This window comes from Bos indicus, chromosome 19, assembly GCF_029378745.1.
Source record: "Bos indicus isolate NIAB-ARS_2022 breed Sahiwal x Tharparkar chromosome 19, NIAB-ARS_B.indTharparkar_mat_pri_1.0, whole genome shotgun sequence".
Classification (NCBI taxonomy): domain Eukaryota; kingdom Metazoa; phylum Chordata; class Mammalia; order Artiodactyla; family Bovidae; genus Bos; species Bos indicus.
The window spans coordinates 35,325,597-35,342,152 of NC_091778.1; the positions used below are offsets into that span (position 1 = coordinate 35,325,597).

Sequence of the window (16,556 nt, forward strand, 5' to 3'; positions counted from 1 at the left end):
ATTTGATAACAGCAAGCATTTTGTTGAAAACTGATTTGTGTAACACCAAGCCTCAAAAGCCACTGGAAAGTGTTAGACGAGAGTGGTATCATCTGTGGAGAAGCATCTTAACTGGAAAGGGATGGGGGGGTGTGTGTGGGGGACATGGCCAAGGCCTCAGGGAGGCAGACTCTCACCCGAGCCCCTGGCCCACCCATCAGGCTCCCCAGCCTCAGCCTCTCTTATCAGATGTGTGAACACGGGCTGTCCCGTCCCCTGTCAGGTATCTTTGCTTACCTGGCGGGGGGTGGGGGTGGGGGGACGGTCAGTGGGCCTGGGCTGGCTGTGACCTCTCCTTCCCTTTCCCGCACAGATGTCTCCTGGGACAACCCCTGGTCTGCTACCGAGCCAGCAGCTGGCTGCTGCAGGGTGTGATGACCTGGGCACCCTACTGAGGGCACGGCCTCCCTGATGTCTACACACCTGTCCATCCCTTCATTCTCTGGATCCCAGATAAGGTTTCTAACGCCACCTTTGATACCTTGGTCAAGAAACGCCCTTGGCGCTGGCCCAAGCCCAGGAAGGGAAGCAGCAGCAAGGGTCCCAAGCTGATGGAGTCCTCACTCAGCTCTGTATCTACAGCTCTGACTGAGTCCCAGTCATCTTGCATCTGAATCTGCTTCCTCTTTTGCACAACGCCTGTTGTTCAGTCGCTCAGTCGTGTCCAGCTCTTTGTGACCCCATGGACTGCAGCAGGCCAGGCCTCCCTGTGCATCACCACCATTTCCTGTCCACCAAACTCATGTCCATTGAGTCAGTGATGCCATCTAACCATCTCATCCTGTGTCGTCCCCTTCTTCCCCCGCTTTCAGTCTTTCTCAGCATCAGGGTCTTTTCCAATGAGTCAGTTCTTCACATCAGGTGGTCAAAGTATCAGAGTTTCAGCTTCAGCATCATTCCTTCCAATGAATATTCAGGACTAATTTCCTTTAGGATGGACTAGTTGGATCTCTTTGTTGTCCAAGGGACTCTCAAGAGTCTTCTCCAACACTACAGTTTGAAAGCATCAATTCTTTAGCACTCAGCCTTCTTTATGGTCCAACTCTCACATCCTCCATACATGACTACTGGAAAAACCATAGCTTTGATATTGCGCAACGGAGATGTATTCACACTCCAGTACTCTTGCCTGGAAAATTCAATGGACGGAGGAGCCTGGTAGGCAGCAGTCCATGGGGTCGCTAAGAGTCGGATACGACTGAGCGACTTCACTTTCACTTTTCACTTTCATGCATTGGAGAAGGAAATGGCAACCCACTCCAGTGTTCTTGCCTGGAGAATCCCAGGGACCGGGGAGCCTAGTGGGCTGCTGTCTATGGGGTCGCAGAGTCGGACACGACTGAAGCGACTTAGCAGCAGCAGACGTATTCAATTATCCATCCACTCCACAAGCTGCCACCAGTGCTCAGGCAACCGGGACACGGGGCTGGCACAGCCCTGGTGTTCGTGGTGTAGGGCTTGGGGGAGAGGCGGCACTGGCTGGAGCTGTCACAGTAATCAATGTGCAAAAGCGAACAGTGGTGAGCGCTGAGAGCAGGCGGGCAGCCGAGCCCGGTGGGCTCGCCCCTCCCCACCGGCAAGGTGCTGGGGCGGCCCCTCAGAGGTCCGTTTTCCCGCGTCACGCAGAGACCTGCTGTCTTGGGCTTAAGGACCTTCCAGGTCCCTTCTCGGTTTGTCTAATAAACTTTTGGGAGGCGAGGGTCTCAAAGGCACGAGGGAGAATCTGTCGACCCGAGGCAGGGAGCTGCTGGCCCCACGGGGACTCTCGGAAGCGCGGCCGGACCCCGCCCCTCAGCAGCCTCGGGCTCCAGTCACACACTCCAGCCGGCAGCGCGGTGGTCAGAACGGACACACATTCCCGGGCGATGGCCTGGGTCCTACACCACCAGCTACACTCGCGTGGGGTTCCTCGCGCCGACCGCCCAGCAGACTGACCGGACGGCTGAGCCCCGCCTCCCACCGCAACGGGCCGCTCCGACTGCGCCTGCGCGCCGCCGCCTTGTGCGCGCTTTTCCGAAGCTCCCGCTTCCCTGAAACTTGTCCCTTGCGCCACGCCGTCGTCTCCAGGGCAACCCGGCGCCTCCTAGTAACCGCGCGGCCCGGCTATGGCGGCCGCGGCCCCCAGCGTGTTCCTGCTCATGGTCAACGGGCAGGTGGAGAGCGCCCAGGTGAGCGGCCGTGAGTTCTCCAGGGTCGAACCTCAGGGGAGGGAGCCAGCGTGACAGGCTTGGCGAGAGGTCGCGCGGACCCTCCGCCACGAAGTGCGGTGGGGAAACAGGCCTGGAGGGTTGAGCAGGCCGAGGCCACAGTTGGCCGAGCCCGCGTGAAGATTCGGGCAGGGGCCTCCATCCACCCAGCGACCCTCAGCTCCTCCGGCGCGGGTTGGTCTGACACAGCGATGGTGGCAGCTCTCCTGACCTGGAGGGTGTGTCTGTCCGACGGAAGGGGACAGTGCTTTCCAGTCCCCTGCATGTCCTAAGAACCGTTTGTTACTACTGTAAGACATGATATATGCCAGTCTTCATGCCCAGCCCCGCTCAGCCAGTCTTCACAACCACCCTTTGAAGTAGGTATTACTTGCACCCCCATTTTACAGATGGGAAGTTGCCCAAAGGAAGTGGCAAAACGAATTTCAAACTTGGACTGATGTCAAAGCTTTGCTGGACTTGCCTTTCCAGGCTGTTTTTAAAATATTATGATTATATTGTGAGTACTAACCAAGGTGGTCTAGGTAAAGCCCCGTGGGGTCTCTTAGTGGGCATCTCCCGCCTTCCTGTTTCATCAGGGTCGCTGCCCCACGCTCCCACCCTGTCCACCTCCTCCTTGGCCTGGTGCCTAAGGCCAGCTTCCCCTCTTCTGCTTTATCCCAGCAGGGGCCTCAGCTGGGCTGGGTCACATGTGCCTGTGTTCTCAGCAGCCCCTCATCCCCACTCTTCCCCTTCTCTGCTTGGGCCGCTCTGCAGGCCCTCAGCTCCCACCAAGCCCTGTATCCTGGGAGCACCTGTCTTCTAGACCTTTCACTTCGGCATCATTCCTTAGACCCTCCTGTGCCCACCCTGTGCCAGGTGCTAGGGACACAGAAGGCCCACATACCTGTCCCTTGTTCACAGTCTAATAGAGTTGAGAGAAATAAACATGGTCAGTGCTGTGATGGAGCACCAGGGGCTGTGGAAGCTGGGATGTGGCTCCAACAACCTGGAAGTCATGGCAGGCTCCCCGAAGTGTCAGTTTTGAAGGGTGACCAGCACTCCTCCAGGTGAAGGAATGAGAAGGGCATGTCATACAGATGTCAGAGCCTGAGCAAAAGCCTGGGGGCAGCAGTGGCCCTGGACTATCCCACATCTTGAGACCAGACCCTCCAATGAACTCCATATCCACGCACCCTGCTCTCTCAGCCCCTGCCCGCCAGGTGCCTCATGTTCAGAGTTGCTGGTGGCTGTACCTGCCTGGCTAACAGGTGGTCACAGCACGAGTCCCTGTGAGCAGAAGCTGTGTGTGCTTATTTCCAGTTTCCTGAGTACGACGACCTCTACTGCAAGTACTGTTTCGTGTATGGCCAGGACTGGGCCCCCACAGCGGTAAGCTGGACCCTACAGCCTCCCAGACTCACAGCTTTTGTGACTGGAGGGGTTTCTGAAGGCTCCATTGCACCCTTTCCCCTCCCAGTTCAGAACCAGTTAAGAGTTCACGGGTGGCACACACGTGAGTTTGTTCCCAGTGAGGCCGGGGCAGAGAATGCAGAGATCCCTGATCCACCCCTAAGGCTATGGTCGCTCCTGGGCCCTGCCCTGCAGCAAACAAAGCCAGACCAGCTCAGCTTTGCTGGGGCCACTTGCCTGAGAGGGAGACAGACTCGGGGCAGTAAACGCTCCAGGCTGTTGGCTAGTAGCGGTGCTGAGGGGAAAGTGAAGGCAGGAAGGGGAGGGATGAGAGGCCAGAAAAGGCCTCCTTAAGACAGTAACTGAGCGTAGAGCTGAAGGAAGCAGGGGGATGGGCCAAGTAGAAGGCTGTAGAATAAACTAGCCAGGCAGAACGACAAAGGAGAGGGCAACAGCCTGCTGGACCGTCCCCTCCTCTGAAGGAGGTGCAGGTGGAGCTTGGGCACCAGGAGAGGGGAGGGGCCTCAAGGTTTCAGGCCCTAATGGATAGAAACCCTCAAAGACCTGGGAGCCACTCTGTCATGTCTTAGGTCCCTCTGTTCGGCAGAAGATGGTGATGAAAACAGCTCTCAGCTGTCACCTCTGGGGTGGGGTGGGAGGACATGGCAGCCTGGAGCTGGGACGCTGGCCGTCACTGTCATTGTCCTCGCAGGGGCTGGAGGAAGGCATCTCACAGATCACCTCCAAGAGCCAAGATGCGAGGCGGGCGCTGGTATGGAACTTCCCCATCGACGTCACCTTTAAGAGCACCAACCCCTACGGCTGTGAGTCTGCAGGCTTCGTCCTGCTCATCCCTGGGGCCCTCTACCAGCCTTGTCAGGTGCTCTCAGACACCTGGCTGTTTTCCCTTCCTTCCCACTTATTTGTGTGCACTTGACCTTTCCGAGGTTCTGAGGAAGTCGGTGAAGCCCAGCCTGAAACCTTGAGCAGCGACTGCCTGCGAAGGGCAGAGCCTGGTGACTGTGGCTCAGCAGTCTGGCCTCTCATCGGCTCTCCCCCATCCATCACCGCTGTGCTTCCGCCAGTCCCGAGCCCCCTGCTCCTCCTCCAAGACCCTGCCCTGAGCCAGGGGTAGGCCCTTCTCTCTGCCATGGGCACCCAGCCCTCGTCCTACCTCTGGCCTCCCAAAGTTCTCCTTGCTAGTGTCTGCAGGGTTTGTTGTCCACTGTATCTGGTCGTCTGTGATCACTCTCACTTAATGAGTGCTGCTGCTGCTGCTGTTGCTAAGTCGCTTCAGTCGTGTCCGACTCTGTGCGACCCCATAGACGGCGGCAGCCCACCAGGCTCCCCCGTCCCTGGGATTCTCCAGGCAAGAACACTGGAGTGGGTTGCCATTTGCTTCTCTAATGCATGAAAGTGAAAAGTGAAAGTGAAGTCACTCGTGAGTGCTAGCTGTGTGCAAAGCCTGGCTCGCTCCACAGAGCTGTGCGTGCTCTCCAAACGTGGACTTGGCTGAACTGTGAGATACTATCTTAAAGGTAGGCTTCTCTCCACCTCTTCTCCTGTTTAGGAAACCAAGACTCAAAACAGTGGCATCATTTGCCTTCAGCTTCACCTTGAGTAGCTGAGCACGGATCTGATTTCACAGTCCAGGCCTTCACACTGCGTGCAGCCGGCGCCCAGGCTTAGAGGGTCTGGGGTTGCAGGTCTAGAGCAGAGGCTGCCCAGTGACCCTCCTGGGCAGGACGGCCATCCTGCTGTCCATGAATAAGAAACTCTCATTGGCTCCCTGGAAGACAGCACTAGGTAACATACCAGACTCCTGCTGCCGAGGACAGGTGAATAGAGTACTTAAAAGCAAAACCAGAAAACAACTACATGAAGGCATCAGACAGGCAGCAGAGCATGGAACTTGATTTAGCTGCTGAGCTCCAGGAGCAAAGCAGGGCTCCAGAGAGGCCCCGCCCCCGCTCCCCCCAGGAGCATTTGCCGATTCTGGCAGAGATGATGGAGATGCCCGTTGAGACTTTTGCCAGCCAGATACTAAGCTGTAATTATACAGCACAGTGAGGAGGGCACCGGGACAGACAGATCCATACGGAGCCCCAGGCAGAACTGAATCTATGCAGACAGCCGGTTCATGACAAGGGGCAGCGCAGGAGTGGAAAGGGGACTTGAGAGTGGTCTGAGTGACCAATAAACAGGACAAGGCCTCAGGTTTATTTTAGGAAGAACAGTTACAATTAAGGAAAATGCAAATTAAAGCTAAAGTGAGGGGCTTCCCTGGTGGCTCAGTAGTAGAGACTCCACCTGCCAGTGCAGGAGACACAGGTTCGATCCCTAGTCCGGGAAGATCCCACGTGCTGCACCACAACTACTGAGCCCAAAACCACAACTTCTAAAGCCCTAGAGCCTGTGCTCCGCAATAAGAGAAGCCACCACAGTGAAGACCCGCACATCACAACAAAGAATAGCCCTTGCTCACCGCAACTACAGAAAAGCTAACACGGTGATGAAGACTCAGCACAGTCAAAATTAAATACAATCATATAAGAAAAAAGTGAGTGGCCACAATGCAGGCACCAGAACAGCCCAATCAGGAAGCTTGAGGATGGCAAGTTGTCATGAAGGGTGCCAAGCGCTGGCTCAGGGAACAAGGCTGGAGTGGGTGCTGCGCCCCCGGGAAGCAGCTGGGGGGACATGTGCTGAGCCCCTGCTTGACTGTGCACCCCACAGACATGCTAGATGGGACCAAGTTGAGCAGACCCTGTAGGTGACATGGTTTGGTTGCATCCCGTGAACACTGAGTCTAAGAAGCTGAAAGAAATCTATGCACTGTTCCATTCCCATGGTACAAAGTTCAGAACACAGGCAGAACCAAAGGACCAGGCTGGGAACACTTGCTTTGGTGGTGAAACCTTAGGAAAAGCAGTGACAATCTCTGAACGGCCCTCCCCGCCCCAGGAACACTTCATGTGGGTTGGCCACGAGCCAGCTCCTGCCTCCACCGGAGGGGCCCAGAGTGGAGGGAGTTCTCTTCTGGGCCTCCAGGGGGCAGGACTGCCCACCGGGAACACTGGGAACTGTTAGGATTCCAGTTAGGATTCCAGAGGAAGGGCGTACAGGCCTCTGCTTCCCCTCTGTCCTCCTGGACCGGACCGGACACCACCCCTCCCAGGACCCACCCCGCTGGCCTGAGTCTGACACCCCTTCAAAAAAGGTCCCAGGACCGGACCCCACCCGATCACACCTGGATGCCTGCCGACTTCCTGGGTCTGTGGACAGTGGAATCACAGCATCCCAGGCAGGGCATCGGCCGGTACTGGACAGCTGCCAGGCTCTGCCCCCCTCTTCCCGCCTCCTGAATCCTGGGTGGCAGAAGCCCCTGGTGTGGGGTGGGAGGTCCCCACATTCACCCCGTACTCTGTCAGCCCCATACCTGGGGGCTTCAAGGACCACGGCCCTGCTCTCTGCCCTGCTCTTCCCAGGATTCCCCACGGGCTGACCCCTGCCTTGTCGTTCGAAGGGCCGCAGATTGTGCTCAGCGTGTACGGGCCGGACGTGTTCGGAAATGACGTGGTCCGAGGATACGGGGCGGTGCACGTGCCCCTCTCACCTGGCCGGTAGGTCCTCCTCCATGCTCCCTGGGCTGCTGGCCACGCAGCTTTGGGAGGTGGGCACCCTCTGCCAGGCTCCTATCCAGAGGAACCCCCCTGGAGGTGGGGAGTAGATGGGGCCTTGCAGGGGTGGGGGCACAGCCCCATCTGGGAGGAGGCAGGGGTGGGCACTGTCCTGGGCTTCGAGAGGCCCCAGGGGTTGGAGTTGAGACATTCATTCCTTCTTTCCTTCCCGAGAGCCCGCATGGCTGCTGCCTTTGTGCGCGGTTCTGCTGGCCTGAGGACGACGTGTCAGACACATGTGAGCTCAGGGCCCTGCCCTCAGCAGCCCCCATTAGTGGGCAGGGTGGAGAGTTGAGGCTCTGTCTCATCAAGCCCCATGACAGATGTAGACACAGTGCAGACAGGACGTCTGGGCACAGGGGGACCAGGCGGGCCCTAAGGAGTAGGACTAGGTCAGAGGGGGCGGAGGGAGGCGGCACAGCAGGCAGCCGAGAGGTGTTGGGACAGGACCTGCTCGCTGATCACAGCGGGTGGGACCCTGGGGGCTGCCATGGGCTTCCTGGAGGAAAGGTATCCGGGCAGCACAGGGGGACATTAGGGGAAAGGCAAGACCCTGTGAGGGTGCAGCTGAGCCGGGGTTGGTGTCTGTAACCCTCACATCCTCTGGCCCTTGAAAACAGGCAGGGCTCTCGGGAACTTGGCCCTGGAGGCGGCCTCGGCTTTAACCTCTGGGCACTCCAGCTTGTCCCTCACTGGAGGCTCAGAAAGTTCCAGCACTTTCCCTTGATTCAGCACAGCTGTGAAAACATTTGTTTCAGGCACAAAAAGACCATCCCCATGTTTGTCCCAGAATCTACATCTAAACTGCAAAAGTTTACCAGGTGAGTAGACGCCTATCCCCCGTCCCCAGGGCGCCCATCCTGGCCTCAGTGGTGGGAAGGAAGGCTGTCACATTCCCCCACCCCTCCTTGTCATGCTGAACACCTCTGCATGAGGGGCCTCTGCCAGGAGGTGACATCTGAGCAGGGCTTAGAGCCAAGGGTGGGGCCATCATGGCAGAGCCCAGAGAAGATTGCAGGCACAGGGAGTAGGTAATGGACTTGGCAGCACAGCCAGCGGGGGCTGGACACAGGGCCTGGGTGAGACCAGCCGAGGCCTCTGGCCCCTTCCCTCATCTGAACAGGAGCTGGAGGGTGGCTGGGCCTGGCTGGCTGTTGGGGGTAGGGATGGAGAACAGTCAGCTCAGCTGCTGGGTGGGCGGGCAGGATGAGGGGAACGTGGCTGGAGCCCTGCTGGCTGGAGGAAGCTTCCTGAGCTCTGAGGCCTGGGGAGCATGGCTGGGTGCTTGCTGCCCCTGGGAGCTCCTCCGGAAGCCACTGTGATTGGGCCAGTGTCGGCTGGAGGTGACATCACCACCCACGGGGCAGCTGTGGGGTGTCAAGGGCCTTGTGGGTCCACACATCCTGGCCACGTCCACACTGCTCGGGGGAGAACTGTGGGCCCCCGTGTGCTGTCTCCCTGAGGAAGGGGCTTCTGGCTAGGGAAGACCTCACTGCTGACCAGGTGGTAGCAGGGGTGTCTCCTGCTCTTCTTGCTGGCGGGGTGGGGGGGTGGGCAGGGGGCGCTCTTGCCCCAGCTGGACTGTGTGAGCTTGGATGATGGAACCCAGGGCAGCAGCTGAATCGACAAGACCACTGCAGTCCAGGGCCCTTGGAGGCCACTGAGAAGCTGGCCAAGCAGCCCCTCCAAACACCCCCTCTCTGGGTGCTCTGCTCCCAAGCATCCTTCCTCAGCCTGCTGCCTACCCACTCCCCTGCGACTGCTTCCTGTGACCACTGTGACCAGTTACCACAGATGTGGTGGCTTAAAACCAAAGACGTTAAGTTCTCTCAACAGGACCTGGTATCTCTGGGGCCATCACTCCGCCCCTCCAATCTGATGCTCAAGGGTTTCCCCAAGATGCCACCACATGGGCGACTCAGGCATGTCTCTGCCCCAAGGAGCCGCTGGTGCTCCTACAGCAGCATCTGTCCTTGGCACATGCCAGCCCTGGGGGCTGCTTCCCCAGCTTGGTCCTCAGCGCAGCCTGGCAGGCAGGTACAGGTGGAGCCCTGCTCCTCTGACGGGGAAACTGAGGCGCAGTCAGTGAGGCTCCTCCCGACCTGCCATGGCCACATCGCTTGGTGCCTGTGTGGGTGTAAAGGACCCAGGCCAGTGCCACCTCCCTGCCGTTGGGAGCGAGGTGGCAGGACACTGCCCAGGCGGGGGGCACAGACATCTTGGCCAGAGCCCCGTCAGGTTGGGCCTGTGATCACATCCCCGGGACACTGGAGAACACTAGGGCCCAGAGTCGGGAAGTGACTAGTCTACGGTCCCGCTCTACTAGGACAGCAGAGAGCCCTGATCTTGTCCCTCTGCCCACCCCCAAGGATGGCTGCTGGACTCCGGGTGGGGCCCCCTGGGTTCAGGCCGTGCACCCTCCCAGCCCTAGCCCGCCCTCTGCTTTTGCCCACAATGACCGTACCCATGGACGGTGTCCAGCTGAGGAGGAGGGTGGTGTGGGGAGGCTCTTCCCCGGGAAAGGGCTGAAGGGAGAGCCCATGCCATGTCTGCAGGACCCCCAAGCTCCTTGCTCACCCGCTCCCCTGTCTTCCCAGCTGGTTCATGGGACGGCGACCCGAGTACACAGACCCCAAAGTGGTGGCTCAGGGGGAAGGCCGGGAAGGTAAAGGTTCACCCCTCACCCTGGGCAGGGTGGGCATGGAAGGGACCAGGTGGGCCCCCAGGAGTCAGATGGGTGGAGCAGGGTCCAGCTCAGAAGGGTTGCCACTTCCATCGCCCTGTCCCCAGGGCAGCCCCTTCTCCCAGGGAGGAATGTAGGCTGGGCAGTGTTGCCCCCACTTTCCAGGAGGGAACACGGAAGCTGTTGATTCCCAAAGCAGCCTGGATCTGTCTCTGACCCAGCTTGGCTGACTCTGTCCTTCTGTCCCCAGTGACCCGTGTCCGCTCCCAGGGCTTCGTCACTCTCCTCTTCAACGTGGTGACCAAGGACATGAGGAAGCTGGGCTATGACACCGGGCCTCCGGACACACAGGGCGTCTCGGGGCCCAGCCCACCCCAGGGCCTCCCCCGGTGAAGGCAACAGCCCTCTGCCCAGCAATCGTATAATAAAGTGTAACCTTTTCACAGAGCCTGGGCTAGGGCTGCGCCGACTTTTGCAGCACATCCCCTGGGAGCAGGGCCCTCACCTCAGAGGGCACCGCCCATGGCCGCTGCACAGAACAGCCACCAGCACGCGCGCTTGGACTCAACACTGATCTCAACGGCTCACAGCTGTGTGCCCCTCACACCTCGACACATTCGGCCCTAAAACCTGCCTGCTTGGTGCCTGGCACATGTCAAACTGACCATGCTCCATGGCTCCAGTTCCATGGATGCCTGCCACCCTTGGACAGGGGACGGGCTGAGAGCCTCCCCAGGTGGGTGGTATTGCAGGGGGAGAACCCACTTGCCCTCGGCCAACGCCAGGCCACCTGACCACCCGCTGGCAGCTTCAGGGGAGCCCTCTGAGCAGGTCACAGGGCTCGCCCAGTGTTCTCTCCTTGGCAGGATTTGAAGGGAGCCCCCGGCTCATGTTCCCCCAGTTCCTCTGGAAACCAGAAGTTTATGCTACTCAGGGCCACTCCCCCTGCCCCAACTCATTGTGCGCCCTGGAATAGGCAGCAGGACGCTGGCCTTTTCTGCATGAGGAGTCCTCTCCTGCTCTGGCCTCTGCTCCGCAGGCGCATCCCCCGTGGCCCCATCCCAGCTTCCAGAACACCCCTGGTCATCATACCAGCCTACGGCCACCGGACTCCAGCCACCCTTGACGCATCCCCATCCACCTGGATGGTTCCTCCCTGACATGGCCTCTCTCTCAGCTCCTCCCTTGTCATGACCTTGACTGTACAGGAGCTCCCCAGTCCACTCCTTCCCTGATGCTCAGGCTCACACAGGCACCGGGACCAGCTCAGTGGCCAAGCTGGGTCCAGGTGGGAACTGGCTCCTGAGCCGGCCCCTCACAGTGTTTCAGGATTGATGAGGGTGGAGGCAGGGGAAGGACACAACCAGAAACCGCATCATGATACAAATGATAAATTATATTTATACAGTAAATAAGTATCAATAGTCAATACGAGTTCAAAACCAGCCACCTGCCCCTGGACTGAGAATGGCTGGGTTACACCCCCACCATGGCACCTGGGCAGGAGGGCGCTTGATGGCACACATCCCACACTCTGGCAGTGCCAGTGGCTTCATGATCAGTGCAACGGGCAATGGGAAGAGGTGCCTGGGGATGGGTCTGATCGAGGGCGGGAGCTGAGGCTGCCTGGGCCTCGGAGGCCTGTGTCACGTCAGGAAGGGCTCCTAACTGATGAGGAGCGGCCCCAGCACCCAGTAGTGTGGTCCTACCACCTGTGCAGGCGTCAGCCCATCCCTCCCTGGGGGAACATCTTGCCCCAAGCCCGCTCTCCCCTGGGCCGCTGGGAGAGGAGAGCCGGTCCGGCCTTCCTGATGACTCAGGAGCCCACAGTCCAGCCCAAGTCTCTGGGCTGGAGGTGGCCTCCGAAAGGAGGAGCAGAGTGAGCTCTCCAGGCTGCTCTGTCAGCCTCCCGTGCCCAGCACTGCAAGCAGAGGGACCTGGTGTTAACTGCCCTTGGTGCCGGAGGCAAGACGTCCACTGTGGAAATGGAGACTGACTTGCCCACTAGGCTAGCTGTCCAGACATGGGACTCGGGGCCAATGTCCCTGCTCTGGGGAGGAGTGAGTCTCTTCTGATCTTTGTGACTTAATACTTCTTTAAATTGTGGTGGGTGGGACAAAGGAAGCAGGGGAGAGGGAGGTAAGATTAGTGCATGTTTGTTAATATCTTTTCTGTATAAGAGTGATTTTTGATCCTCTCCAAAGAAAGAGATGGTTATTTCTACATCACAACATGTGTCTGGAGGGCAGGTGAGTGTGTGGGAGCCAGGCTTGGGCCGCAGCCCGTCAGCCTAGGGCTGTCCCAGGAGCCACAGCAGAGCCCCACTGCCCCCCGACAAGCCGCCAGCACTGTCCCCACCTCTGCCCTGAGGGTGGAGCTAAGGGGGAGGTCACAGAGACAGGGTTCCATCCCATGTTTCCACTGTAAACGCGAGTCCTGTTAACTGTGCATGCCTTCAGTCACAGAAGTTAGCTGATAAAACCTGGTGAGTAACATTCATATGTTAGATTTTGTCTTTAACTTTCATGTTGGTACATCAGTAAGAAAAATAGCCTCTCTCTTAGATCTAGCCAAAAAGGCTGAAAGTCAGTTTGGTAATTTACCAAAAAAGGGAGTTAAAGGAAAAGGCAACTAGAGGCTACAATTTTTTGTTACTATTGTAGGTTTTTCTTTTTTTTTTTTTAATATCTTTTATGTGTAATCAAATTCCCATATTTTTCCTATAAAGAATTTGCTTTAGTTTTTCCATAAGGCATTTTTTTGTCTCTTCGTATTTAAATTTTCTTACAGAGTTAAAACCATAAATAAGAGAATTTAAACCACTAACATGACACTGCCAATATCTTAATTCAGCCAGACCTGGTAAATTCTATCAAAACTAGACAGTTAAATAAGAACCACGTTATAAAAATATTAGCCAAAAAAAGACTATTTGATAATTCTGCAAACTCAAATATGAAACTGTACTAAACAAAATCTGTGCAAACGCATACAAGCACGGAGCACGTGGCAGGGCTACGCTCGGGTTAGTTTAAAGCTTCTCTAGTGGATTTAATTCAAGAGTTGTTCCACGGTGGTGGCGTTCACTTTGAACTCACGCACGAGTCAAAGAAAAGTAAAACACGCACAACTGCGTCCCCAAAAGGTCAGTGTCTGAGGGTGCCGGCACTCCATCCGGTCCATGCCTGGGGCTGCCCGGGGTGTCCCTGGGGCTAGGGGTGGGGGCCAGGTCCCGGGCGAGAGTGTCCCAGAGACCCTGGGCTGAGGCTGGACTGGCACTTCACATGGCCGCCGCCTCGGCCAAGCCCCCGAGAGCTGGCAGATCCCCACAGAGGCAATGGGGTGGCCAGGCTGGGCCCGGGGACCCACATGCTGTGTGATGCCTCTTGTCTGCTGCCACCGCTCACCCCTCAGACTGAGGCCCGGGATCACAGAGACACCCTCTGCTCAGGAAGCTGGACAGGACGCCCTGACACCCATCCCCCTGCTCTCCGACCCCTTCCACAAGCGACAGTCCCTGCTCGGCGTCCTCGGCATGGATGCTCTGCACGGGTCCCGGCCGGGCACTAGAGGAGGAACGGGTTGGTTGTGCCGGTGGCCTGAGCTGCCGACTGGGGTACACCCAGGCTGCCCACTATGTTCATTGCAGCAGGGCCCAGAGGTGGCAGGGAGGAGCTGCTGGCCCCCAGGCCTGGGTGGGAGGCCGCGGAGGTCATGGAGGCCACAGCCACAGGCTCCACACCTGGGCTAGGACCAAAGGAGGCACTGCCCCCTAGCACTGGGCTCCCCCGCAGCTGGTTCAGCGTCAGCGGCTGCGGCTGGTTAACCTGGAAGGGGTTGACAGGGGCCGAGGCTGTGGCAGCACCTGGGGAGAGAGTGGGAGAGGCAGTGGCTGTGGGCAGAGCAGCAGCGTCCCTGGGCCCCGGGGCTGGACTACAATGCCAGGGAGGCCACCCAGGCAGCCCCGCCTCTGGGCGCGATGTCCAGAGGAGGAAACTCAGGCTGTGAGGAGCCAAGTGATGGGCCAGGCTGACAGGGGCCAGCGCCTACTCCAGGCTGGCACCCTGGGCACCGTCAGCAGCAGCCACAGGTGCAGGGAGAGAGGGGAGCCATGGGGGAGGCGGGACGAGCAGCGCAGCCTGAAAGCAGTCCCCACATGCTGTACCGGGGGACCCTGACCTCATGAAATCTCTGAGAAGTCCTGCGATCAAGGAGAGACGCAGACCCCTATCCCTTCAGGAGCTCATGGCTGGGGCTTCTGCACTTTTGCTCGAGGCTCTGAGAGCTTGGCCCTGCCAAGTCCTCAGGCCAAATGCCCTGAACATAACCCGTTCCTGTCCTTGTAGAGCCCAAGGAAAACTCGGGGAAGGGCGGGGGCTTCCTTAAGGAAGAGGGTTGCCTGGACTGGGGCTGAAGGGTAGATCTGACCCTCCCACCCAGGGAGAAGCAGGACAGCCAGGCCGGTGGGACAGAGCATGTGGCAGGGATGGTGAGCAGCTCACGCAGCTGAGGGTGTGAGCACACTGGGACTCGGGACTGGGGCGGGACATGGGGCCCTGGCCACCGACTCAAGGGCTGGGGCCTGTCCTGCAGCCTTGTGGAGCCCCTGCGGGTGGAGAGCCCACCAGCAGGGAGGATGGGCTCGGGACAGAGGGCAGAGTTCCGGCCCCAGAAGAGGCAGAACCCAGGGCAGGGGCAAAGTGAGGGTCCCTGGAGCATGGCTCGGCAGAGGACCCAGGTACACTCACCCAAAGCGGGGGCAGCCAACCCTGGCTCCCCTGGCCCCCAGAAGTGTCCCAAACTCATGCTTGCTAGAGGGTTTCCCTGGCTGGGGGCACCAAGCCAGGGGCAGCTTCTGCTCTGTGGTCTTAACTGAGAGGAGGGGCTGTTTTCCAGCCCCTCACAAGGCCCCCCGAGAGGCACCAGTGCTGGCCCAGGATGTGGGTGCTCCAGAGCGTGCTCCCCACCTGCCTACGGCCTGTGGGAAAAGTCCATCCAGGGTTGGAGAGGAGGTCAGCGCCCACAGGCCTGCCCCAGGGCCACTCTCAAGAAGGGTGGATGGCTGGGGGAACCCAGGAAGCCACATACCTGGTGCCAGGAAGGGGTTGAGGGCCTGTGCCGGCGGGGCTGGCCTGGTCACCAGTGAGTCCAGGTTGACCAGGGCCGCGTTGGGGCCCAGGAAGGACTCTGGGGTTTTCCGGGCACCACTGGGCTTGCTCGAGGCGACGGTCAGGGGCTGAGACTCAAAGGGATCAGGGCTGGAGGTTCCATTGTTCTGGGTCGGCGGAGAGGCTGCCTTGGCTGCAAGACAAGGACACACGTGGACCAGTGAGCTGGGAGGGCGGGGGCCCAGGACAGGTGCATCCCACCCTGCAGTATCCAGAACCCAGATGTCCTCAGATGCTGCCTCGCTGGGGACGTGCACGGCTGCTCCAGAGGATAGGACGTTCATGGCAGAGCTTTCCCAACAGCCCCAAACTGGAGCTGCCAGCAGCCACAGGGCAGGGCTCGCACCATCAGACCCGAATCCAGGGACAGAAGGTGTGGGGAGGGAGAGACCAACCAAGAGAAGCAGGGACCAACAGCACGGCCCCGTCTCCACACACGACAACAGCACTGTGGGTTGGTGGCTACGCGTGAGTAAATTACATCTTTTGGATGTTTTCATTTTTTAAAGTTTTTACAAAGGACATGAATCTCTCAACAATAAGCAAATGATTTTTAAAAATTCAGCCAATAGAGGGTGTGCTGAGACAGGCCAGCAGGACATGGATGTTCTGCCAAGATGTGAAAAGGCAATGTGGATGTGGGTTCCTAGAAATGGTGGTGCCTTTGCTCATTGTTCCTGCAGCTCCACGTCCAGGAGCCTGGTCTCGAGAAATACCACACAGAGACACACAACCTGGAAGTCAGCCTGAAACGTCCTCCCCTAAGTGAAAAATTCAGTAACATCGCTGAGATTCTACAGAGCTATTTCTAAAGGATTTGTAATGCTGAGAGAAAATGTTTTCAATCTGTTTTTCCAAAAAGTCACGGGGGCAGGATTGGACTCTCACGCCACCGTGAGTTCCAACGACAAAGGCCGTACGTAACAGCTCAGGAAAAGTACTGGAATGAAGCTTGGTGGCCACAAGCACATGGAAGAATTGGAAACGATTCTCATTTTCTTCCGTAAGCGTTTCCAAACTTTCTATTGATACAGTGGAACTCCTCTGGAGTCGGGGTAAACACTTCACAGGCCCAGGGAAGCGTGTTCAGACTTCTCACTAGGCGCAGGGAGCAGGTATGGACAGTTAGGTTGTGCTTTGGCTGTGGAGGACACACGGAAGCTTGCTGCTTTCTTCATGTGGCAAAACAAAGAGCCCAGGAAGCAGCAGTTCTAAGGCGCTTCCGGCCCCTCAAGCCGCAAGGCCTGGGGGTGGTGCACAGTGCCAGGCTGCCCGTACCTTCAACCAGCCCAGCCCGGCTGCTGGGGGAGGCACAGGAGGCAGTGGGAAATGGGGAGGGGGAGCCGAGAGGAGAGAGCAACGAGAAAAGTTGCTCTGGCAAGAGGGG

The 16,556-nt window shown here is 58.4% G+C and overlaps 2 protein-coding genes across 14 annotated transcripts in view; one reads left to right on the plus strand and one right to left on the minus strand.

Annotated features, from left to right (window-relative positions):
• The first annotated feature begins 1,778 nt into the window (after positions 1 to 1,778).
• On the plus strand, positions 1,779 to 10,448 carry B9D1 (B9 domain containing 1). Of its 3 annotated transcripts, XR_011562007.1 has the most exons (9): positions 1,779 to 2,207; positions 3,549 to 3,617; positions 4,351 to 4,462; positions 4,586 to 4,769; positions 7,127 to 7,261; positions 7,493 to 7,556; positions 8,077 to 8,139; positions 9,916 to 9,983; positions 10,252 to 10,448. XR_011562007.1 is itself a non-coding variant. In XM_070773165.1 (8 exons), the coding sequence occupies exons 1-8, from the start codon at positions 2,145 to 2,147 to the stop codon at positions 10,392 to 10,394; spliced, it is 837 nt and encodes a 278-aa protein (XP_070629266.1). In that variant the 5' UTR covers positions 2,063 to 2,144; the 3' UTR covers positions 10,395 to 10,448. The 3 variants fall into 3 exon arrangements, 2 of the variants coding, with proteins under 2 accessions (XP_070629266.1, XP_019837047.1); XM_070773165.1 differs by lacking the exon at positions 7,493 to 7,556 and having other exon boundaries at positions 2,063 to 2,207; XM_019981488.2 differs by lacking the exons at positions 4,586 to 4,769; positions 7,493 to 7,556 and having other exon boundaries at positions 2,064 to 2,207; positions 7,165 to 7,261.
• Positions 10,449 to 11,376: 928 nt separating this feature from the next.
• EPN2 (epsin 2) overlaps positions 11,377 to 16,556 on the minus strand; it is a 52,688-nt gene continuing 47,508 nt past the window's right edge. For all 11 annotated transcript variants that reach the window (XM_019981486.2, XM_070773163.1, XM_019981481.2 and 8 more), the window contains 2 exons: positions 15,090 to 15,302; positions 11,377 to 13,866 (listed from right to left, as the gene is read on the minus strand). In XM_019981486.2, the coding sequence (XP_019837045.2) occupies positions 13,568 to 13,866; positions 15,090 to 15,302 (512 nt within the window). In that variant the 3' untranslated portion in view covers positions 11,377 to 13,567. The remainder of the gene's footprint in view (positions 13,867 to 15,089; positions 15,303 to 16,556) is intronic.